This window comes from Salpingoeca rosetta (assembly GCF_000188695.1).
Source record: "Salpingoeca rosetta unplaced genomic scaffold supercont1.18, whole genome shotgun sequence".
NCBI lineage: Eukaryota > Choanoflagellata > Craspedida > Salpingoecidae > Salpingoeca > Salpingoeca rosetta.
In genome coordinates, this window is record NW_004754916.1 from 75779 (window position 1) to 91200 (window position 15422).

The window sequence follows — 15422 nt, forward strand, 5'->3', positions numbered from 1 at the left end:
TTGTTCACGTGTTCTGGCGACTGCTTGCGCAGCTGCTCGACGTAGGCGCAGTTGTCCTGGCGTGTGCGTGGCACAACCAGCTGCTTGCAGGCATCCTCCGTAGTCATCTCAGTGTACGTGTCGGGGAACTCGCTCTGCAGGTCTGCGAAGAAGGTCTTGATCGCCTCCACAGACACGCCGTCTGTCAGGCGGTGCTCGTTGGCCATCGTGGCTCTGTTGTTGTAACAGAAGAACTGAAGTTGAAGGCAGACGTGCGGAGAAACTGAGAAACGCACAAGCTTGCGGTGGCGCTGCTTTGGGGGAACGCTGGGAGGAGAGGAGAGGAGAACACTGACAACAAGCGCAACAGCTGAGAAATGAACCCTGCGCCCGCACAGCTTTGCTTCTTCTTGCTGTCTTTCGTGTGGACACGCCCAATTTCTCCCAATTGCACTCCACCGCAACCCAATGGAACGGGCCCAAGTCAGTTGGCCTGTTGGTGGGTGGGGCACCCAACGTAGCAGCGAGAAGCCTGGCATGCGTTCTGGGCAGTGCCGATCAGCTGCAGAAAACGCACAAGCGAAACCGCAAACAAAGACACACAACAAAGCTTCTAACCTTTGGGTGGCGACTGAGACGCGCCACTTCCTTCTTGGCGCGCTGGCTGGGAAAGTGCGTGGTCGACCGACTTTCGCCTCGCCTTTCGCGCGTTGGAGCTTCAGCGCCAGAACCAGGCGAGCGGCAGGCACAGAAACCAAGATGAGGAAGGCGGGAGGAGGACATCCCTCGAAGTTTGCACGAAAGGCTTCTCTCAGTCTTTGGACATGCTGGACGTTGGCATTGAGGTGGGAGAGGGGGCGTGTGTTGTGTAGTGTCCTTGCGTGTCGTCTTTGGTTTTTCTCTTTGGGAATCACTGCGTCGGAGATGGGGGAGTGGTCTGCTGGTGTCGCTGTAGGACTGTGTAGACGTGTGCTTTCTCTTGCACCTGGCTGGCACAACTCGGGTGAGACGTTTGTGCTTTCTTTCTCTCATTCTCTTCTCCGTTCACCAGTCCTCCCCTCGTTTCCTTCTCGAGCACCCTTGCCATCGACAAGCAGGCCAGCGTATCGATCGACGTCATAGCGTCCGACCCAACGCAGCCCAGCCCAGGCAGCTCCCCTTGTCAAGCAGCCAAGTCTTTCCACGCCCCTCTGCTCTTCTTTCCAGACCATTTTCCCACAGTCGCACACGACCACAAAACACCATCAGCCTGCACGCTGCACAGAGCTGCGACTCATACAGAGCGACTCACACAGGGCAGAACCAGTACAACACACAAACACACAGACACACAGACACACACACACACACACACACAGAGCAGCCAACCAACCATGAACACAACGGTTATGGCCAACACGACCATGTTCCCGACCTTCAACGGGACCAATGTCACCACCAGTGCAACAACAAACATGACGAGCACCAGCGTGTTGACCTCCTCCCCGACCTCGACATGGACGACGGGCCCCTTCACCACGCAGACGCCGGCGCCAACGCCGATTCCAGGCAGCCTGGACACCCCGTGGTACTTCAGCGACGTGCTGGACCTGCCTGCCCTCATCTTGTACGGCATCGTCGGCGCTAACCTCGTGCTCAGCTTCACGGCGTGGTTCGTCCTGAAGTGCTGCTTGCATCGCCCGCGCTCGGCGCGTCGCGTGCGCTTCGTTGCGCCCATTGTGCATTTCCTCGTCTTCTTCCTGTTTGAGTTTGTGGTTCTCTGTGCTCGACTTCACGCCTGGACAACCAACGATAACGAGTACACGCCGTCGTGGACGGCGGAGGGCGAGATGGTGTTCCCCGGTCCGGCGTTTAGCTCAAGCCTCAGTCCCGATTTCCTGCGCGAGGTTGGCTGCGGCGACTTCATCTTGACCAATGGCACAACGAGCACACTGGAGCCGGTTGGCCCCAGCGAGTGCAGCTTGGGCATCCGGATCGGAGCAAAGCTGTCGCCAGGCACGGTGGCCACCATCAGCCTGGTCCTCGGCTTGATGGGGTTCGTCCTGCTGGAGATGTTTGTGCTCCTGCTGGAGATGGAACTGGAGCGCCTCAAGCTGAAAACCTTGGTGCTTGGGCATCCGGATCGGAGCAAAGCTGTCGCCAGGCACGGTGGCCACCATCAGCCTGGTCCTCGGCTTGATGGGGTTCGTCCTGCTGGAGATGTTTGTGCTCCTGCTGGAGATGGAACTGGAGCGCCTCAAGCTGAAAACCTTGGTGATGTTGCCCTCGCTCAAGGCCGCGCTGAAACGGGACATTTCCGTCGATGACTTCAACAACTCCCGGGATGAGGACTTTGAGGAGGAGGAGCAGGAGGGCTGGTGCAACTGGTTGAAAGGCTTTATGGTCAAGCTGCTGTACAGCGTGGTGTTCCTCGTCATCGCCAGCCAGCAGGCCCTGGTCCTGTTTCCGCTCACCAACGCCGACTTCAACGACTACTGCATCAACCTGGGCAAACCACCAGGCATCTCTGTTCGCGACCTCGTCTGCTACCACAAGTACAGCCTCTCCGGTATCCCCATTGGCCTACCCATGCTCCTTGGCGGGCGTCTTCTGTTGAAACTGGCCAACTCCTGTGACGAAGACGAGACCGACATCGAAAGCGTCGACGGCGTCATCAACCTGGTCCGCCTCGCCATGTACATCGCTGGCGCCATCCTGGTCGTGATTGGTGGTATTCTGTTTGGGGTTTGGCTCATTGGCGGCTTCATCATCGGCCCTTGGGTCCACTACACGTCCTGGGCCCAGAACCGCCTCCTGTTGCTTGCGGAGGCCCTCGCACCAGCACTCTTCACCCTCATCACTTTTGTCCCAGAATGCTTGTCAGACTGATAGTCTGTGTGTGTGTGTGTGTGTGTGTGGTGTGGGGGGGGGGTGTGGAAGAACAGTAATGCTTTGCGTGTTGCATGTGTGTGTGTGCGTGTGTGTTGCTTTGTGAGTGTGTGTTATCATGGCTGTTTGTTGTCAATGATCCCAATCTTGCTATCACGTTACTCTGTGCCTTCCGTTTCATGCGTTGTTTTGTTCAAAGTGAGCGTTTACTTGATGCCATGTCACATCACATCACATCACGACAGAACATAAAACTCCGCACGACTTCAATTAACGTACTCAGGACGAGGGACTGCAAACGCAAACACAGAACAGCATCCACAGCAGCAAGCAAAGAACGCACGCACACACACACACACACACACACACACACGCACACGCATCAACAATCAAGCATGTATGTCAGCGGCGGGGGCGAGTGAAGATCCTGATGGTTGCGCCGTCCACGTCCTCGTATCGGAGGCCGGATCCCGTACAGTAGTTCTTGAGCACGGCCTTGATCCTCGACTACAGACAGCGAACACACGTGTTACACACAATACATACAGAGCGTGTCAAGCCGCACCAACATGCAATGTGGTGTGTGTGTGTGTGTGTGTGTGTGTGTGTGTGTGTGTGTGTGAACACAGAAGCTCCGCGAGCATGAACCGGAGTCGCAAACGCGCGCACGAGGCAATATTTCAGTAAGCGTCCATGTTTGCACGCACCCGTCCGTCAGCGCTGTGCTGTCCCGACCCCGTTACGAAATAGAAGAAGCGAGGAGCAGTCAAGCCGCTGCGGCGGCGCGCTGAAACAGAGCAGAGGTGAACGAGTGAGGGAAACGCCAACGTTGAGTGTACGAGATACAACACACAGTGAATCAGAGAAACATAAATACAGACGCATAAATACAGACACACACATGCAGCCACAGACACAGGCCCAGACACACAGACACAGACACACACACACACACATGCTCACATGCAGACTAACCATTAGCGTCATCGATGAGCCCCCTGACTTCTCTGATAGCAGCCGTCACAGACAAGCCGTGAAGGTCGTATGTGTTACGGCGAAGCCCTCTGCTGTTGTGCATCATGGGTGCATGTGCTGCATCTGCATCTGCCTCTCGCGCACGGTGGCGATAGGTGGCCGCCTGTCCGCTGTAACGGCTGCGCACACCTGGAAACTCCTTCTGCTCACAATATGTGTATAGTTACACAGCAAGAAGCAAGGGGAGGAGAAGGTGAGATTGTGTTAAGTGCAACAAGCTGAAACGTACGACAACCACGGGAGCGCAGACGCAGCAGTGACAGCAGGTTCGAGGAATACAACATTCACAGTATTGCATATGCCATGCACCCCCCCCCCCAACACACACACACACACACACATGTGCGCTCTCCACAAACCGGGTCGAATTTTGTCCTCTGCGACATGCTTGACGATCGCGACGATCGTGCACGGGATACCCTGACTGCACTTGCCTTGCCTGTGGTTCGATTGATGGAGCGTGTTGATGTGGAGCGGCTGTTGCTGTCGCCTTCTATTTTTTCTGAATTCGACGAGGGGGGTACATTTGCGCATTTCGCCATCGCCGACGCGCGGATGGCTTCCAAATAGTCAAGCGCTTCAAGGATGGAACCATTGCTCTAAGGTGCTCAACGAAAACACAAAGAAGAGACAAGCAGGGGCGAAGAGAGCACGTGAGCACCTCTCTGCATGTAAGCGTGAGGCTGTGTGTGTGTGTGTATGTGTGTGTGTGTGTGTGTGCCAGCGCACGCAAAGCACGCGCAGCTGGCGGGAGGCATTGAACAAAGGGAACGCACAAATTGAATGGCTTGGTCAAGGTCCTGGTTGTCCTCGAATCCCATTTGAATCAGTTGCTGCTTCATGAACGTTGCTGACGTGTCCACTGATGCAGGTGCGAGCGCATCGTCAGTATTGTCTTCCGCAGCAGCAAGATATCCATCATCGTCGTCGCCATTGTAACATTCAGCATCGTCACCTTGACGATTGCTGCTTGTCTGGCTGCTGCGTACTCCTGCTGCCGCCTTGTGGGTGGCATGGCGACGCCTGTCAGGAACGTCCCTCTGCGCACGAAAAGAATCAGGTAGACAACGCAAAGAAAATGAATCGGCGTACGAGGCAGGTGTGAAGAGCAAAACGTGAAGAAATGAGGCGAGCAACAAACACGGACATACAAAAGAAACGCGAACTGCATCACGGCAACTGGCACATCGTGGCATCTGCGCACCATTCGAACTTACAGTTTTTGAAGAGGACGAATAGCGGCACCCAGAGGGGGAGTTACCTGAGTTGTTTCTGTCAAGCGCGCTGTGTGGTGGGGAGCCACTACGACCAGATCGCCCGCCGCCACTGCCTTCAATGGAGCACATTAAAGGACAGCCATGCGCTCTCGAATCAGCCTCTTGGCGTCGCTTGCTGCGGCTGCGTGCACTCGCCATTTGGGGCATCCTTGACGATCGCGACGACCGTGCAGGGGCGGCAGCCTCAACACGTGATGCTTTGAGTGTGGAATAAGGTTGCTTCCCCGAAATAGACATAGTTGCTGTTGCTGTGGAGGCATCAGTGCTGGACAGGGGCGCCAAGTCGTCTGGCAGGCGAAGGTAGTGGGCAGCTGCATGCTTGTAGCTGTGTGCATGAAACCGCTTTTCCTCAGTGGCACCTGCGTATACCCACAGTGTGGTGGTGTGCGTGCGTGCGTATTTGTACGGGTATGTGAGTTGTGTGTGGATTGTGTGTGAGTTGAATTCGTGTACATGCCTATGTGGAAGGGGCTAACGCGTATGTGCATGAGTAGAAATGATGTATGGTTAAGCATCTCAATACTGGCTGTGTTTCACCAGGGAATGGTTGAGCTAGTCGTTGCATCATGGGCCTGCTCAAGTCACAAGAATGAACACAACACGATCACGCACAATGCGGGCCTGTGAGGGGTTGTGGTGAGGAGCAGGCGCGTACAGAGATCGACATGGGCAGACAGGACGATGGAAACACAAGCAAACATTATGGTTTGACACACACACAGACACACGTACCCATTGTCCTCGAAGAAGAGCTGGGCTGCCTGCTGCTGCTGCTGTGCCACTTCGTCCAGCGGCGGCACCCCTGCTCCCGTCGTCGTTAGTGTCGTGGGCGCCCACACCTGTGTGTTAAGCGGTTCGTAGTTCAGCGGCTTGAATGCACCAGACCGTGATGCAGGAAGTGATGAAGACGAAGCCGTGCGTGTATCGCATGCTGGCGATGAATAGAGCGGTGACGGTGCTTTGACAGACTCTGTCCTCTTCGTTTGGCTGACATGATGAAGGTGTGTTTCCGGTCCTTGATGCTGTGCGTTGGATTGTGAAGCCACCTCACGTAACCGCGAATACCCATCGTCCCCTCCAATCACCCCGAGCACAACCCCATCCCCAGTCTTGCTCCTGAGCTTCCGCACGACATCTTTCCGTGAGAAGTCACGCACATCCTCACCATCAATTGTCATGATGCGCATTCCTGACACCAAGCCCTGCGCTGCTGCGTCTGCATTGATGATGCCGTTGATGTACACCCCATCGCCGCATGCTATTGTCTTGCTCACCAGCCGAAGCCCGAACTGGCCATTTTGACGACGAACAACAATCTGCCGTGTGCCATCTTCCTCCAACTTCCCTTCACCGTTATCACTGCTGTCAGCGACGCCTTGGGAAGTCAAAACGTCATTGCTGTTGTGTGCTCGGCTCGTCGTGCCTGAGCAGTGCCGAAGCAAGCGGGCGAATCCATCGTCCCCTCCAATCACCCCAAGCACAACCCCATCCCCAGTCTTGCTCCTCAGCTTCTGCACGACACCCCCGTGCGAGCAGTCACGCACATCCTCACCATCAATTGTCATGATGCGCATCCCCACCTCCAAGCCCTGCGCTGCTGCGTCCGCATTTGACACGTTGCTGATGTACACACCCCCACCACGTGCTGTCGACTCGCCAACAATTCCCATCCCCAGTCGGCCATCTTGGGGGCGAACAACGATCTGCTGTGTGCCATCGGCATCAAGCAAGTCATCGTCATCATCATCATCATTCGCATCTTCGCCGTTAGAGGACGTAGCGTTCTCATGCACTTGAGGTACGCTTGGATCACGGCCGCGGGCGGAACTTGACCCCATGTTGTCGCGGTCGTTGTTCTCCTCCTCCATTGCCTGTGGATCAATTGTAGCCCACCGCTGTTGCTGCTGCTGCTGTTGCTGCTCCTGCTGTTGCTGCTGCTGCTCCTGCTGTTGTTGTGCTGGCTGCGGCGCCTGTGGTACGTCAACGCCACCGCTTACGTCCTTCAGCTTGGCCAGGATTGCGTCGATAAGGCTCCGGGGCGGGTCAAAGCGCTCGGCTCCTTGCGGCTTCCACAAGTGGTAGGAGATGGTGGGTGGGAGCCAGAAGCGCGGCTTGGCGTGCTTGAAGCGGTCGCACATCTTCACGAGGAAGAAGGGCTTCTTCTCGTTGATGATAAACTCGAGCTCCTCGCTGGAACCGAAGGGGCTGTCCGTCTTCTCGCCGTACGTGTGCGTGCCCATGATCACCACCAGCTCGCACTCGTCGATGGCGCCAATCACGGCGTCGGCGATGCTGTTGCCAGAGGCAACGGCGCACAGGAACCTAGGAACGTGGGGACGCTGCGGCGCTCCAGCGCCTTTTTCAGCGCCTGGCTCGCCTCACTGAAGCGCAGCGAGATGAACACGCGGTGTTGCCGTGGCATAGTGCTTACTTGACGAACGTGACCCTGAACCCGTGTGGAAGGGAAGGTTATCGGTCGACGTGTGCAGGTGCTGGTGTTGATCGATGTCCTTGTCGATGTGTGTGTCATTCACCCCCACCACTCCACCACCACCGCGGAAACACAAACAAAATGCTTGTCAGCCAGTGCTTCCCTTCCTCGCTCGCAGGTTGAAAAATAAAAAATTCTCACAACCACCGCTTGGGCCCGTTGCAATGCGTTCTTGGTGAATATCTTGGGACAATTTTCCTTCCGCGCAACCCTTTCCCTGCAAGCAAACAAACCCAAACACCCCAGCAAGCAAGCAAGCGGCAGCCACGCCAAATCCCTTCTGCCTGCCTGCTTGCAAGCACCAACAACCAACAACAACCAACCAACAACACCCGTGCGTGTGTTTTTGTGTGGTTGCTGGCTGCCAAGTGCTGCCAAGTGGTGCCACGAGCCACCGACTACTGAGAGGAGATCCACTAATCACTCACACACCACTCACTCTTCGAGTGGTCTCCTTTCCTTTCACTTTCCTTTCACTTTTCCTTCTTGACCCTTTTCCGATCAATCAATCACAGGTAAGGTACTTGTTGTTTGGTCTTGGCTGTTGTGTATCTGGTGGTGGCTGTTGTGTATCTGGTGGTGGCTGCTGTGTATGGTTGTGGGCAGTGTCTTGTCATAACTGTCGCAGTATGCATGTGCGTGGTCGTTCTTTTGTGTGCACCCGTTCCTCGTGGCTGTAGCTGTTCTCTCTTCATCTGCGCCTTCGTCCTGCACCCTTCGTCCTGCACCCTGCGTATGCACCCACCTGCGTGTCTTTCTACCCACCCACACGACACACATCTCACGCGCATCGAACCCCCCCCCCCTTGGCACACACACAGCGCCTCTCCTCCTTGCTACTGGTGCTGTGGTGGGACGCCACCTTGTTTGTGACGTCACCGTTTGCCACCCTCCACACCCAGCTACACGCAAACTTCCTTCTGACCATGGTACGCCCGTGAACGCTGCTGTTGTGCTTCTGCCATCCTCCCTGCATGCTGCCTTCCACCATCATCATCACCCTTCACCCCCCGCTCCCAACACTCATCATCAAATTCACACCATCCCTCCTTTCCCACACACACACACACACACACTCACACACACACACACACACACACACACAAACACAACACACACACATACATTCACACAACACAACACACACACACACACAACACGCTCCCACACCGTTTGTCTCTCCCCCACCCACCCACTCACACCCCTCACACCCTCTCCCCGTTCTCCCCACTTCCCCTCTCACAACAGGCACGCCGCGCTTCCCCCATGGAGCTGCTGCTGCTTCTTCTTCTGACAACCGCCTTGAGCCCAGTCAAGGCCGCCACCACCACCTACGAGACGGTGGACATCACGCTGATTTCTGACACTGGAGCGACTGTCGTGTTTGAGCAGACGTTCGAGCTTTTGGACGATGCCAACATCTCCACCGTCGTGCCATCATTTGGACAAGTGGGAACCCGCGTCACCGTCTCTGGGCAGCTGCTGCTTGGCGGTGGTACTCGCATCTCCGGCGCCACGCTGGCTGGCGTCCCCGCGCGCCGCATCCTCTCGTCCAACAACACCTTGGTTGTTGTGGAGGCTGCTGCCAGCGACCCAACGCCCGTCGGAGACATTGTCCTCACCGCAGACACGGGCGCGCTCACCACCATCCGTGACGCCTGGACATACCGGCCCCAGGGCAACGTGTCCGCCATCACGCCCAGCAGCGGCCAGCGCGGCACCCACGTCACCATCACGGGCTCCAACTTGCTTGGCCACGCCACGCGCCTCGCTACCGTGACGCTCGGGTCCGTGCAAGCGCGCATCCTCGAGGCCGCCAACGAGCGCGTCGTCGTGCGTGCCGCCCCTGCCCCGGCCGGTAACGTCGACGTCTTGCTCAAGGCAGAGTCTGGCGCGGAGGTGGCTGTTCCCGGTGGGTTCGACTACACACCGCAGGGCGTCATCACGGGCGTCCAGCCGTCCTCGGGACAGCTGGGCACCTTCATCACGGTCACCGGCACAAACCTGCTCGGCGCGGCGCCCTCCCTGGCTACCGCCGCCTTTGGCACCGCCCAGCCGTCCCAAGCCACCATCCAGTCGGCAACCAACACGCAGGTGGTCCTGCGCGCGGGCGCAGAGCCGGCGGGGCCCGGCCAAGGCCGCACGAACCTCACCCTGACGCTGACAGCCTCCACCCACGCCATAATCGACGCCAACGACACCTTCTCCTACGTGGACGCCAGCAGCATCGACACCGTGGCGCCGTCTTCGGGCCAGGTCGGAACCCGCGTCACCATCACCGGCCAGCGCCTCTACGGCCTCGGCTCCAGCATCGTCAGCGTCACCTTCAACGGCGTTGAGGCCCGCGACATTGTGGAGGCGTCCCCGACTCGCGTCGTTGCCATTGCCCCGTCCGCGCCGGCCACCACGGGCCTGGCAGACGTCGTCGTCACCGCAGACACGGGCGCCACCGCCATCGCCTCCGCAACGTGGACGCAGCTCGAGGAGTCGGTCGTCTCCAGCATCAGCCCTTCCTCCGGCCAGCAAGGCACGCGCGTCATTGTGACGGGCTTCCGCTTCTTTGGCGGCGGCTCCCGCATCGTCAACGTCACGCTTGCCGGCGTCCCCGCCACCATTGTCATTGCCCTGCCGACGCTGGTCACCCTCGACGCCGGGTACGGCGCAAACTCCACGGGCGACCTGCTCATGATCGCAGACTCGGGCGCGGAGACGCGCGTCGTCGACGGCTTCACCTACCTCGACCCTGGCGTCATCGCCGCCGTGCGGCCGGCAACCGGGCGCGTGGGCACCCGCGTCACCATCACGGGCAAGAACCTGCTTGGCGGCGGCACTTTTGTGGAGGCCGTGTCCCTTGCCGGCTTCCCGGCCGAGCTCGTCTCCGCCACCAACTCGCGCATCGAGGTCGTCACCGCGCGCGGGCTCGAGGGCACCGGCGACGTGGCCATCAGCACAAGCACCGGCGCCACCATCGTCCGCCCAAACGGCTTCTCCTACCTCTCTGCCGGCCAAGTTGAGACGGTCGTGCCAGACATGGGCCAGCTCGGCACCCGCGTCACCCTGGCTGGCCGCAACCTCCTCGGCGGCGGATCCACCCTCGTCTCCGTCAAGCTCGTCGGCGTCGAGGTGCAGGAGATTGTGTCTGCAAACAACACGCAGGTGATTGTGGTCGCCGCCGCACCCGCGCCGGGCTCCTTGCCCTCCCCGGCCATTGGCGACGTTGAGTTCGTCGCAGACACGGGCGCGCGCTTCACGGCCATCGCCGCCTGGCGCTACCGCACACCCGGCGCCATCACAGACATCTTGCCCACGTCGGGCCAGGCTGGCACGTTTGTTCGCCTCACGGGAACCTCGCTCCTGGGCGGGGGCACCGCCGCACGCCGCGTCACCTTTGGCGCCAGCGTCACCGCCGATGTCATCGCCCAAAGCAGCACCGCGCTGGTGGTGCGCATCAACGTGGACGAGGCAACGGCGCTCGTTGCGTCAGACGCCGTTGTCGACGTCACCATCGAGTCAAACACGGGCGCCATCGTCACCCTCCCAGCCAGCTTCGCCCTGCGCGCCACCGGCCGCATCGACTCTGTCTCCCCAGCCACGGGCCAGGTCGGCACGCGCGTCACCATCGCGGGCTCCCGCCTGCTCGGTGGCGCAGCGGCGCTCGACCGCGTCGTCCTCGCTGGCACTGACGTGCAGGCCATTGTCTCCGAGTCTGACACGCAGGTGGTGGTCATTGCGGGCGTCAACGTGCCCAGCTCCGGCGACGTGGAGCTGCTCGCCGAGTCTGGTGCAGTCGTCACCCTCAGCCCCAACGCCTTCACCTACGCGCCCGTCAACGCCGCGCCCGAGGTGCAGGCGCCGGCCGCCGTCACGCTGGACGAGGACGCCAGCCCCGTGCCCGTGGACGTCACCGTGGCCGACAGCGACGCGGAGGAGTACAACGGCACCATGGTCACCAACCTGCGCTGCACGGAGGGCACCATCTCCGTTGACGGCGGCCTTCGCCGCAGCAGCCGCATCACCGTGGTCGGCCAGCTCCGCGTCATCAACCACCAGCTCAACGGCCTCACGTACAAGCCCAACCCAAACTTCTTCGGCAACGACACCCTGGTGGTGGATGTTGACGACAGGGGCAACAGCGGCTCCGGCGGCAACCTCACCGCGTCCGCCAACGTCACCCTGCATGTGCGCTCCGTCAACGACCAGCCCGTCCTCTCCACCACCGCCGTCGCCGTCCTGCCCACCATCAACGAGGACGTGTCGGAGGACATGAACGAGGGCGCCACCGCCGCCTCCCTCCTCACGGGCCTGGTCACGGACCCCGACGACGCCATGTTCGGCATGGCCATCGTGCACATTGCCAACTCCTCGGCCGCAGGCACCTGGCAGGTGGTGCCGGCTGCCGCAGGCGCTGCACCCGTCAACCTGACCGCGGCCGCCACCACCCCGGCCAACGCCACCCTGGTTGGGCCCTACGACCACCTGCGCTTCCTCCCCGCGCCCAACTTCAACGGCCGCGCCACCCTCACCTTCCGCGCCTGGGACCTCACCCAGCACGCGCCGCTGGCCGTGGTGGACACGACGCAGGCCGCCTCCACCGCGTCCTCGCCGTTCTCCCGCGACACCACGCGCGCCGTCGTCACCGTCGTCTCCGTCAACGACGTGCCGGAGGTGCTGCTCAACACGCCCTCGGGCAACTACCGCGCCACCTTCCTGGAGCAGTCGTCCACGGGCGCGCTCATCCTCCCGTCCTCGCTCACCATCACCGACGCCGACCACGCCACGCTCGACAGCGCGCGCGTGGAGATTGTCAACAGGGAGGATGGCGAGGCGGAGTTCCTGGCCGCAAACTCGGTCGTCACCGCCAACATGGGCCTGTCCCTGCTGGTGGAGGCCAGCAACACCACCTACACCATTGTCATCCGCTCCCGCAGCGCCGCCCGCATGCCCATCTCCAACTACGCCACGGTCCTCAAGTCGTTGCGCTATGTCAACGCCGCCGACGAGCCAAACCCGGCCACCCGCTCCATCGCCCTCACCGTGAGCGACGGCATCGACGCGTCGCCCGTCGTCCACACCTACGTCGACATGCAGCTCGTCAACGACCACGCGCCCGTCATCACCTACACGCAGACGCAGCCGCTCGTCTTGCGCGAGCCAAACACCAGCCTTCCGCTGCTCGACACAGACCCGCTCACCGTGACGGACCAGGACCACGCCTCCTTCCTCCTCGTGTCCGCGCAGGCCTCCATCACCGCAGACTCCCTGCGCGACCCGGCACACGAGCGCCTGGCCGTGACCACCCCGGCCGGCTTTGGCTTCACCGTCACCTTTGGCAACGGCTCCCTCGCCGTGTCCGGCCTCGGCACCGCCGAGGAGTACACCGCCATCCTCAACTCGCTCGTGTACGTCAACGCCGCGGAGGAGCCCACCCCGGGCCCGCGCCGCGTCAGCGTGGTCGTGCGCGATGCGGACTTTGAGAGCGAGCCTGTCGTCATCAGCGTGGACGTGCAGGTGATCAACGACCGCGCGCCGGAGGTTGACCTGAGCGGGCCCTCGCAGCCCGGCATCGACTCTGCCGTGGACTTTGTGGAGGAGGGCCACCCGGTCCGCATCGCGGCAAGCGACGCCACCGTCACGGATCCGGACAGCGGCAACTTCACCATGGAGGCTATGTGGGTGCGCATCGACGATGCCCTCGACGGCGACCTCGAGTCCCTCGTGCTGTTGCCGCCGCCGGAGCTCGGCCTGGGCACCGCCGTCATCAACGCCACCGTCCTCGGCAGCAGCAGCAGCAGCGCGCCCGTGCAGCTTGGCCCGCTCTCCGCCTCCTACGATGCGGGCTCGCACACGCTCATGATCGCGGGCTCTGCGTCGCCGGACGTCTACACGGCGGCCCTGCGTGCCGTGGCGTATGCCAACGTGGCGGACCTCCCCAGCGGCGTGAGCGCCCGCACCATCTCCGTGGTTGTGTGGGACGGCGGCTTCAACTCCACAGTGGCCCGCGCCGCAGTCCACATCATCATGATCAACGACCCGCCCATGCTCAACGTGGGCGGGCCCGCCGCCGACGACCACAGCAATGTGGTGCACTACCGCGAGGGCGGCGCCCCGCTGGCGCTCGTTGACCCAGATGCCCTGCTCTCCGACGAGGACCACACCGTGCTGGCCTGGGCGCGGCTCCTCCTGGTCAGCGCCCCAGACTACACGGACGAGGTGCTCGCCGTCGACACCACAGGCACCAGCATTGTGGCCTCCTTCGAGCACACGGTCAACGAGGACCGCGGCCCGGGCGAGGGCAAGGCAAGCACCACCGCGGAGATTGAGCTTGCCGGCGTTGAGGCGTCCGTGTGGGCGGCCGATGCCGTCCTCCCATCGCAGTTTGAGAACATCACCGCTGACCTGCTCAACCACGAGCTGGGGCTCCCCGGCGGCAACGAGACGGTGGTCGTGCGCGTGCTCAACGCCACGGCGTCTGCGCTGGACGTCAACGGGCAGCCGGCCTCCCGGCCCATTGCCCGCATCTCCCTGCAGGTGGTGGCCGACGACCGGTTCCTCAGTGTCATGTCCAGCAACCTCACGCGCGTCGTGTCCTCCTCGGGCCTGCTGCTGACCTCCCTCAAGCAGCACTCGGGCGCGTACTTCTACGTCAACACCATCCCCTTTGTTGTCGAGCCGCAAACGCGCGCGTTTGACGTGGTGGAGTTTTACGCCACCCTCACCCTCACGGGCCCAGATGCGCTCGACAACTTCCTCAAGGTCCTGCGCACGGCCACGTACCAGAACCTCGAGTCGCGCCCGGGACAGCCCAGCACCCTCACCCGCACCGTCGAGTTTGTGGTCAGCGACGGCAACCTCACCAGCACGCCCGTGTACTCGTTTGTCACGTTTGCGGCAGTGAACGATGCCCCGCTCGTGGACCTCAACGGGCCCACCGAGGCCGGGAACGACAACACCATCACCTTCACGGAGGAGACGGAGCCCGTCCCCATTGCCGCACCAAACGCCACCCTGCGCGATGTCGACAACGCCACGCTCGCCTGGCTCACGGCGCGCATTGTCAACAACCTCGACGGCGCTGGCGAGGTGCTCAGCGCGGGCCCAGACGTCCCCAGTGCCGTCCAGGTCTCGTACGCGGCTGGCACCGCAACGCTCACCTTCACGGGCGTGGCGTCCACCCGCCGCTACCAGGACATCCTGCGCGGCATCACCTTTGTCAACACGCGCGACGAGCCGGACCCGACGCCACGCGTGGTGGAGGTGATTGCCAGCGACGGCGACCGCGCGTCGCTCTCGCGCTTCACCACCGTCAACATGGCCTTCACCAACGACCCGCCCGTGCTGGCCCTGGGCACCGCGCAGGCCACCAACTGGACCACCGCGTTTGTTGAGGACGAGCGGCCCGGCTCGCCCATCGCGTCCCCAGACACGCTCATCACGGACGACGATGACACGCACCTCACCTCCGCCCTCATCCGCATCACCAACGTGCAGGACACGCCCGCGTTTGAGGTGCTCACCGTGCCCGCAAGCGTGGTGCCGTCCGGCGGCAGCGCCACGGGCAACAACACGGACACGCTGCTGCTCTCCTGGCCGGCGACGCTGGCGCAGTGGGCGGCCGCCCTGCAGGAGGTGCGCTACCTCAACCTGGACAACGATCCCGAGGTCGACACACCGCGTGTCGTGGCCGTGTCTGTCGTGGACGCCGCAGCCACGGGCGCCGGCGCGCCGCAGCAGCGGTCCAACACGGGCGTTCACCACCATCGACCTGACTGCCG

General features: G+C 61.4%; 4 protein-coding genes across 4 annotated transcripts in view; 2 read left to right on the top strand and 2 right to left on the bottom strand.

Annotated features, from left to right (window-relative positions):
* The window catches only part of PTSG_06432 (mbre TPR repeat protein), a gene marked incomplete at its 3' end in the record, with an annotated part of 1533 nt that extends 1312 nt beyond the window's left edge, over positions 1–221 (bottom strand). The window contains exon 1 of the mRNA XM_004991756.1: positions 22–221. Coding sequence (XP_004991813.1) covers positions 22–206 — 185 coding nt within the window. The 5' untranslated portion in view covers positions 207–221. The remainder of the gene's footprint in view (positions 1–21) is intronic.
* A 407-nt stretch (positions 222–628) lies between these two features.
* PTSG_06433 (uncharacterized protein) lies at positions 629–2865 on the top strand. Its single transcript, XM_004991757.1, has 2 exons — positions 629–2084; positions 2113–2865. Exons 1-2 carry the CDS (start codon positions 1353–1355, stop codon positions 2845–2847), a joined length of 1467 nt encoding a protein of 488 aa, XP_004991814.1. The 5' UTR covers positions 629–1352; the 3' UTR covers positions 2848–2865.
* A 381-nt stretch (positions 2866–3246) lies between these two features.
* Positions 3247–7716, bottom strand: PTSG_06434 (uncharacterized protein). Its single transcript, XM_004991758.1, has 9 exons — positions 7490–7716; positions 5892–7451; positions 5697–5731; positions 5100–5518; positions 4659–4922; positions 4242–4481; positions 3823–4024; positions 3555–3634; positions 3247–3354 (listed from the first exon to the last, which is right to left on the bottom strand). Exons 1-9 carry the CDS (start codon positions 7687–7689, stop codon positions 3250–3252), a joined length of 3105 nt encoding a protein of 1034 aa, XP_004991815.1. The 5' UTR covers positions 7690–7716; the 3' UTR covers positions 3247–3249.
* Positions 7717–8145: 429 nt separating this feature from the next.
* Positions 8146–15422, top strand: part of PTSG_12444 (uncharacterized protein) — a gene marked incomplete at its 3' end in the record, with an annotated part of 38551 nt that continues 31274 nt past the window's right edge. The window contains exons 1-3 of the mRNA XM_004991759.1: positions 8146–8165; positions 8472–8579; positions 8899–15396. Of these exons, the coding sequence (XP_004991816.1) occupies positions 8577–8579; positions 8899–15396 (6501 nt within the window). The 5' untranslated portion in view covers positions 8146–8165; positions 8472–8576. The remainder of the gene's footprint in view (positions 8166–8471; positions 8580–8898; positions 15397–15422) is intronic.

Excerpts from the sequence above, each read along its gene's own strand:
- PTSG_06434 (XM_004991758.1), bottom strand. The coding sequence starts at position 7,689 with ATGACACACACATCGACAAGGACATCGATCAACACCAGCACCTGCACA. Across the intron at positions 4,923-5,099 it reads ATTCGTCCTCTTCAAAAACT|AGGGACGTTCCTGACAGGCG; the intron begins GTAAGTTCGAAT and ends TTTCGTGCGCAG. Across the intron at positions 3,355-3,554 it reads AGCACAGCGCTGACGGACGG|TCGAGGATCAAGGCCGTGCT; the intron begins GTGCGTGCAAAC and ends CGCTGTCTGTAG.
- PTSG_06433 (XM_004991757.1), top strand. The coding sequence starts at position 1,353 with ATGAACACAACGGTTATGGCCAACACGACCATGTTCCCGACCTTCAAC. Across the intron at positions 2,085-2,112 it reads GCCTCAAGCTGAAAACCTTG|CTGTCGCCAGGCACGGTGGC; the intron begins GTGCTTGGGCAT and ends ATCGGAGCAAAG.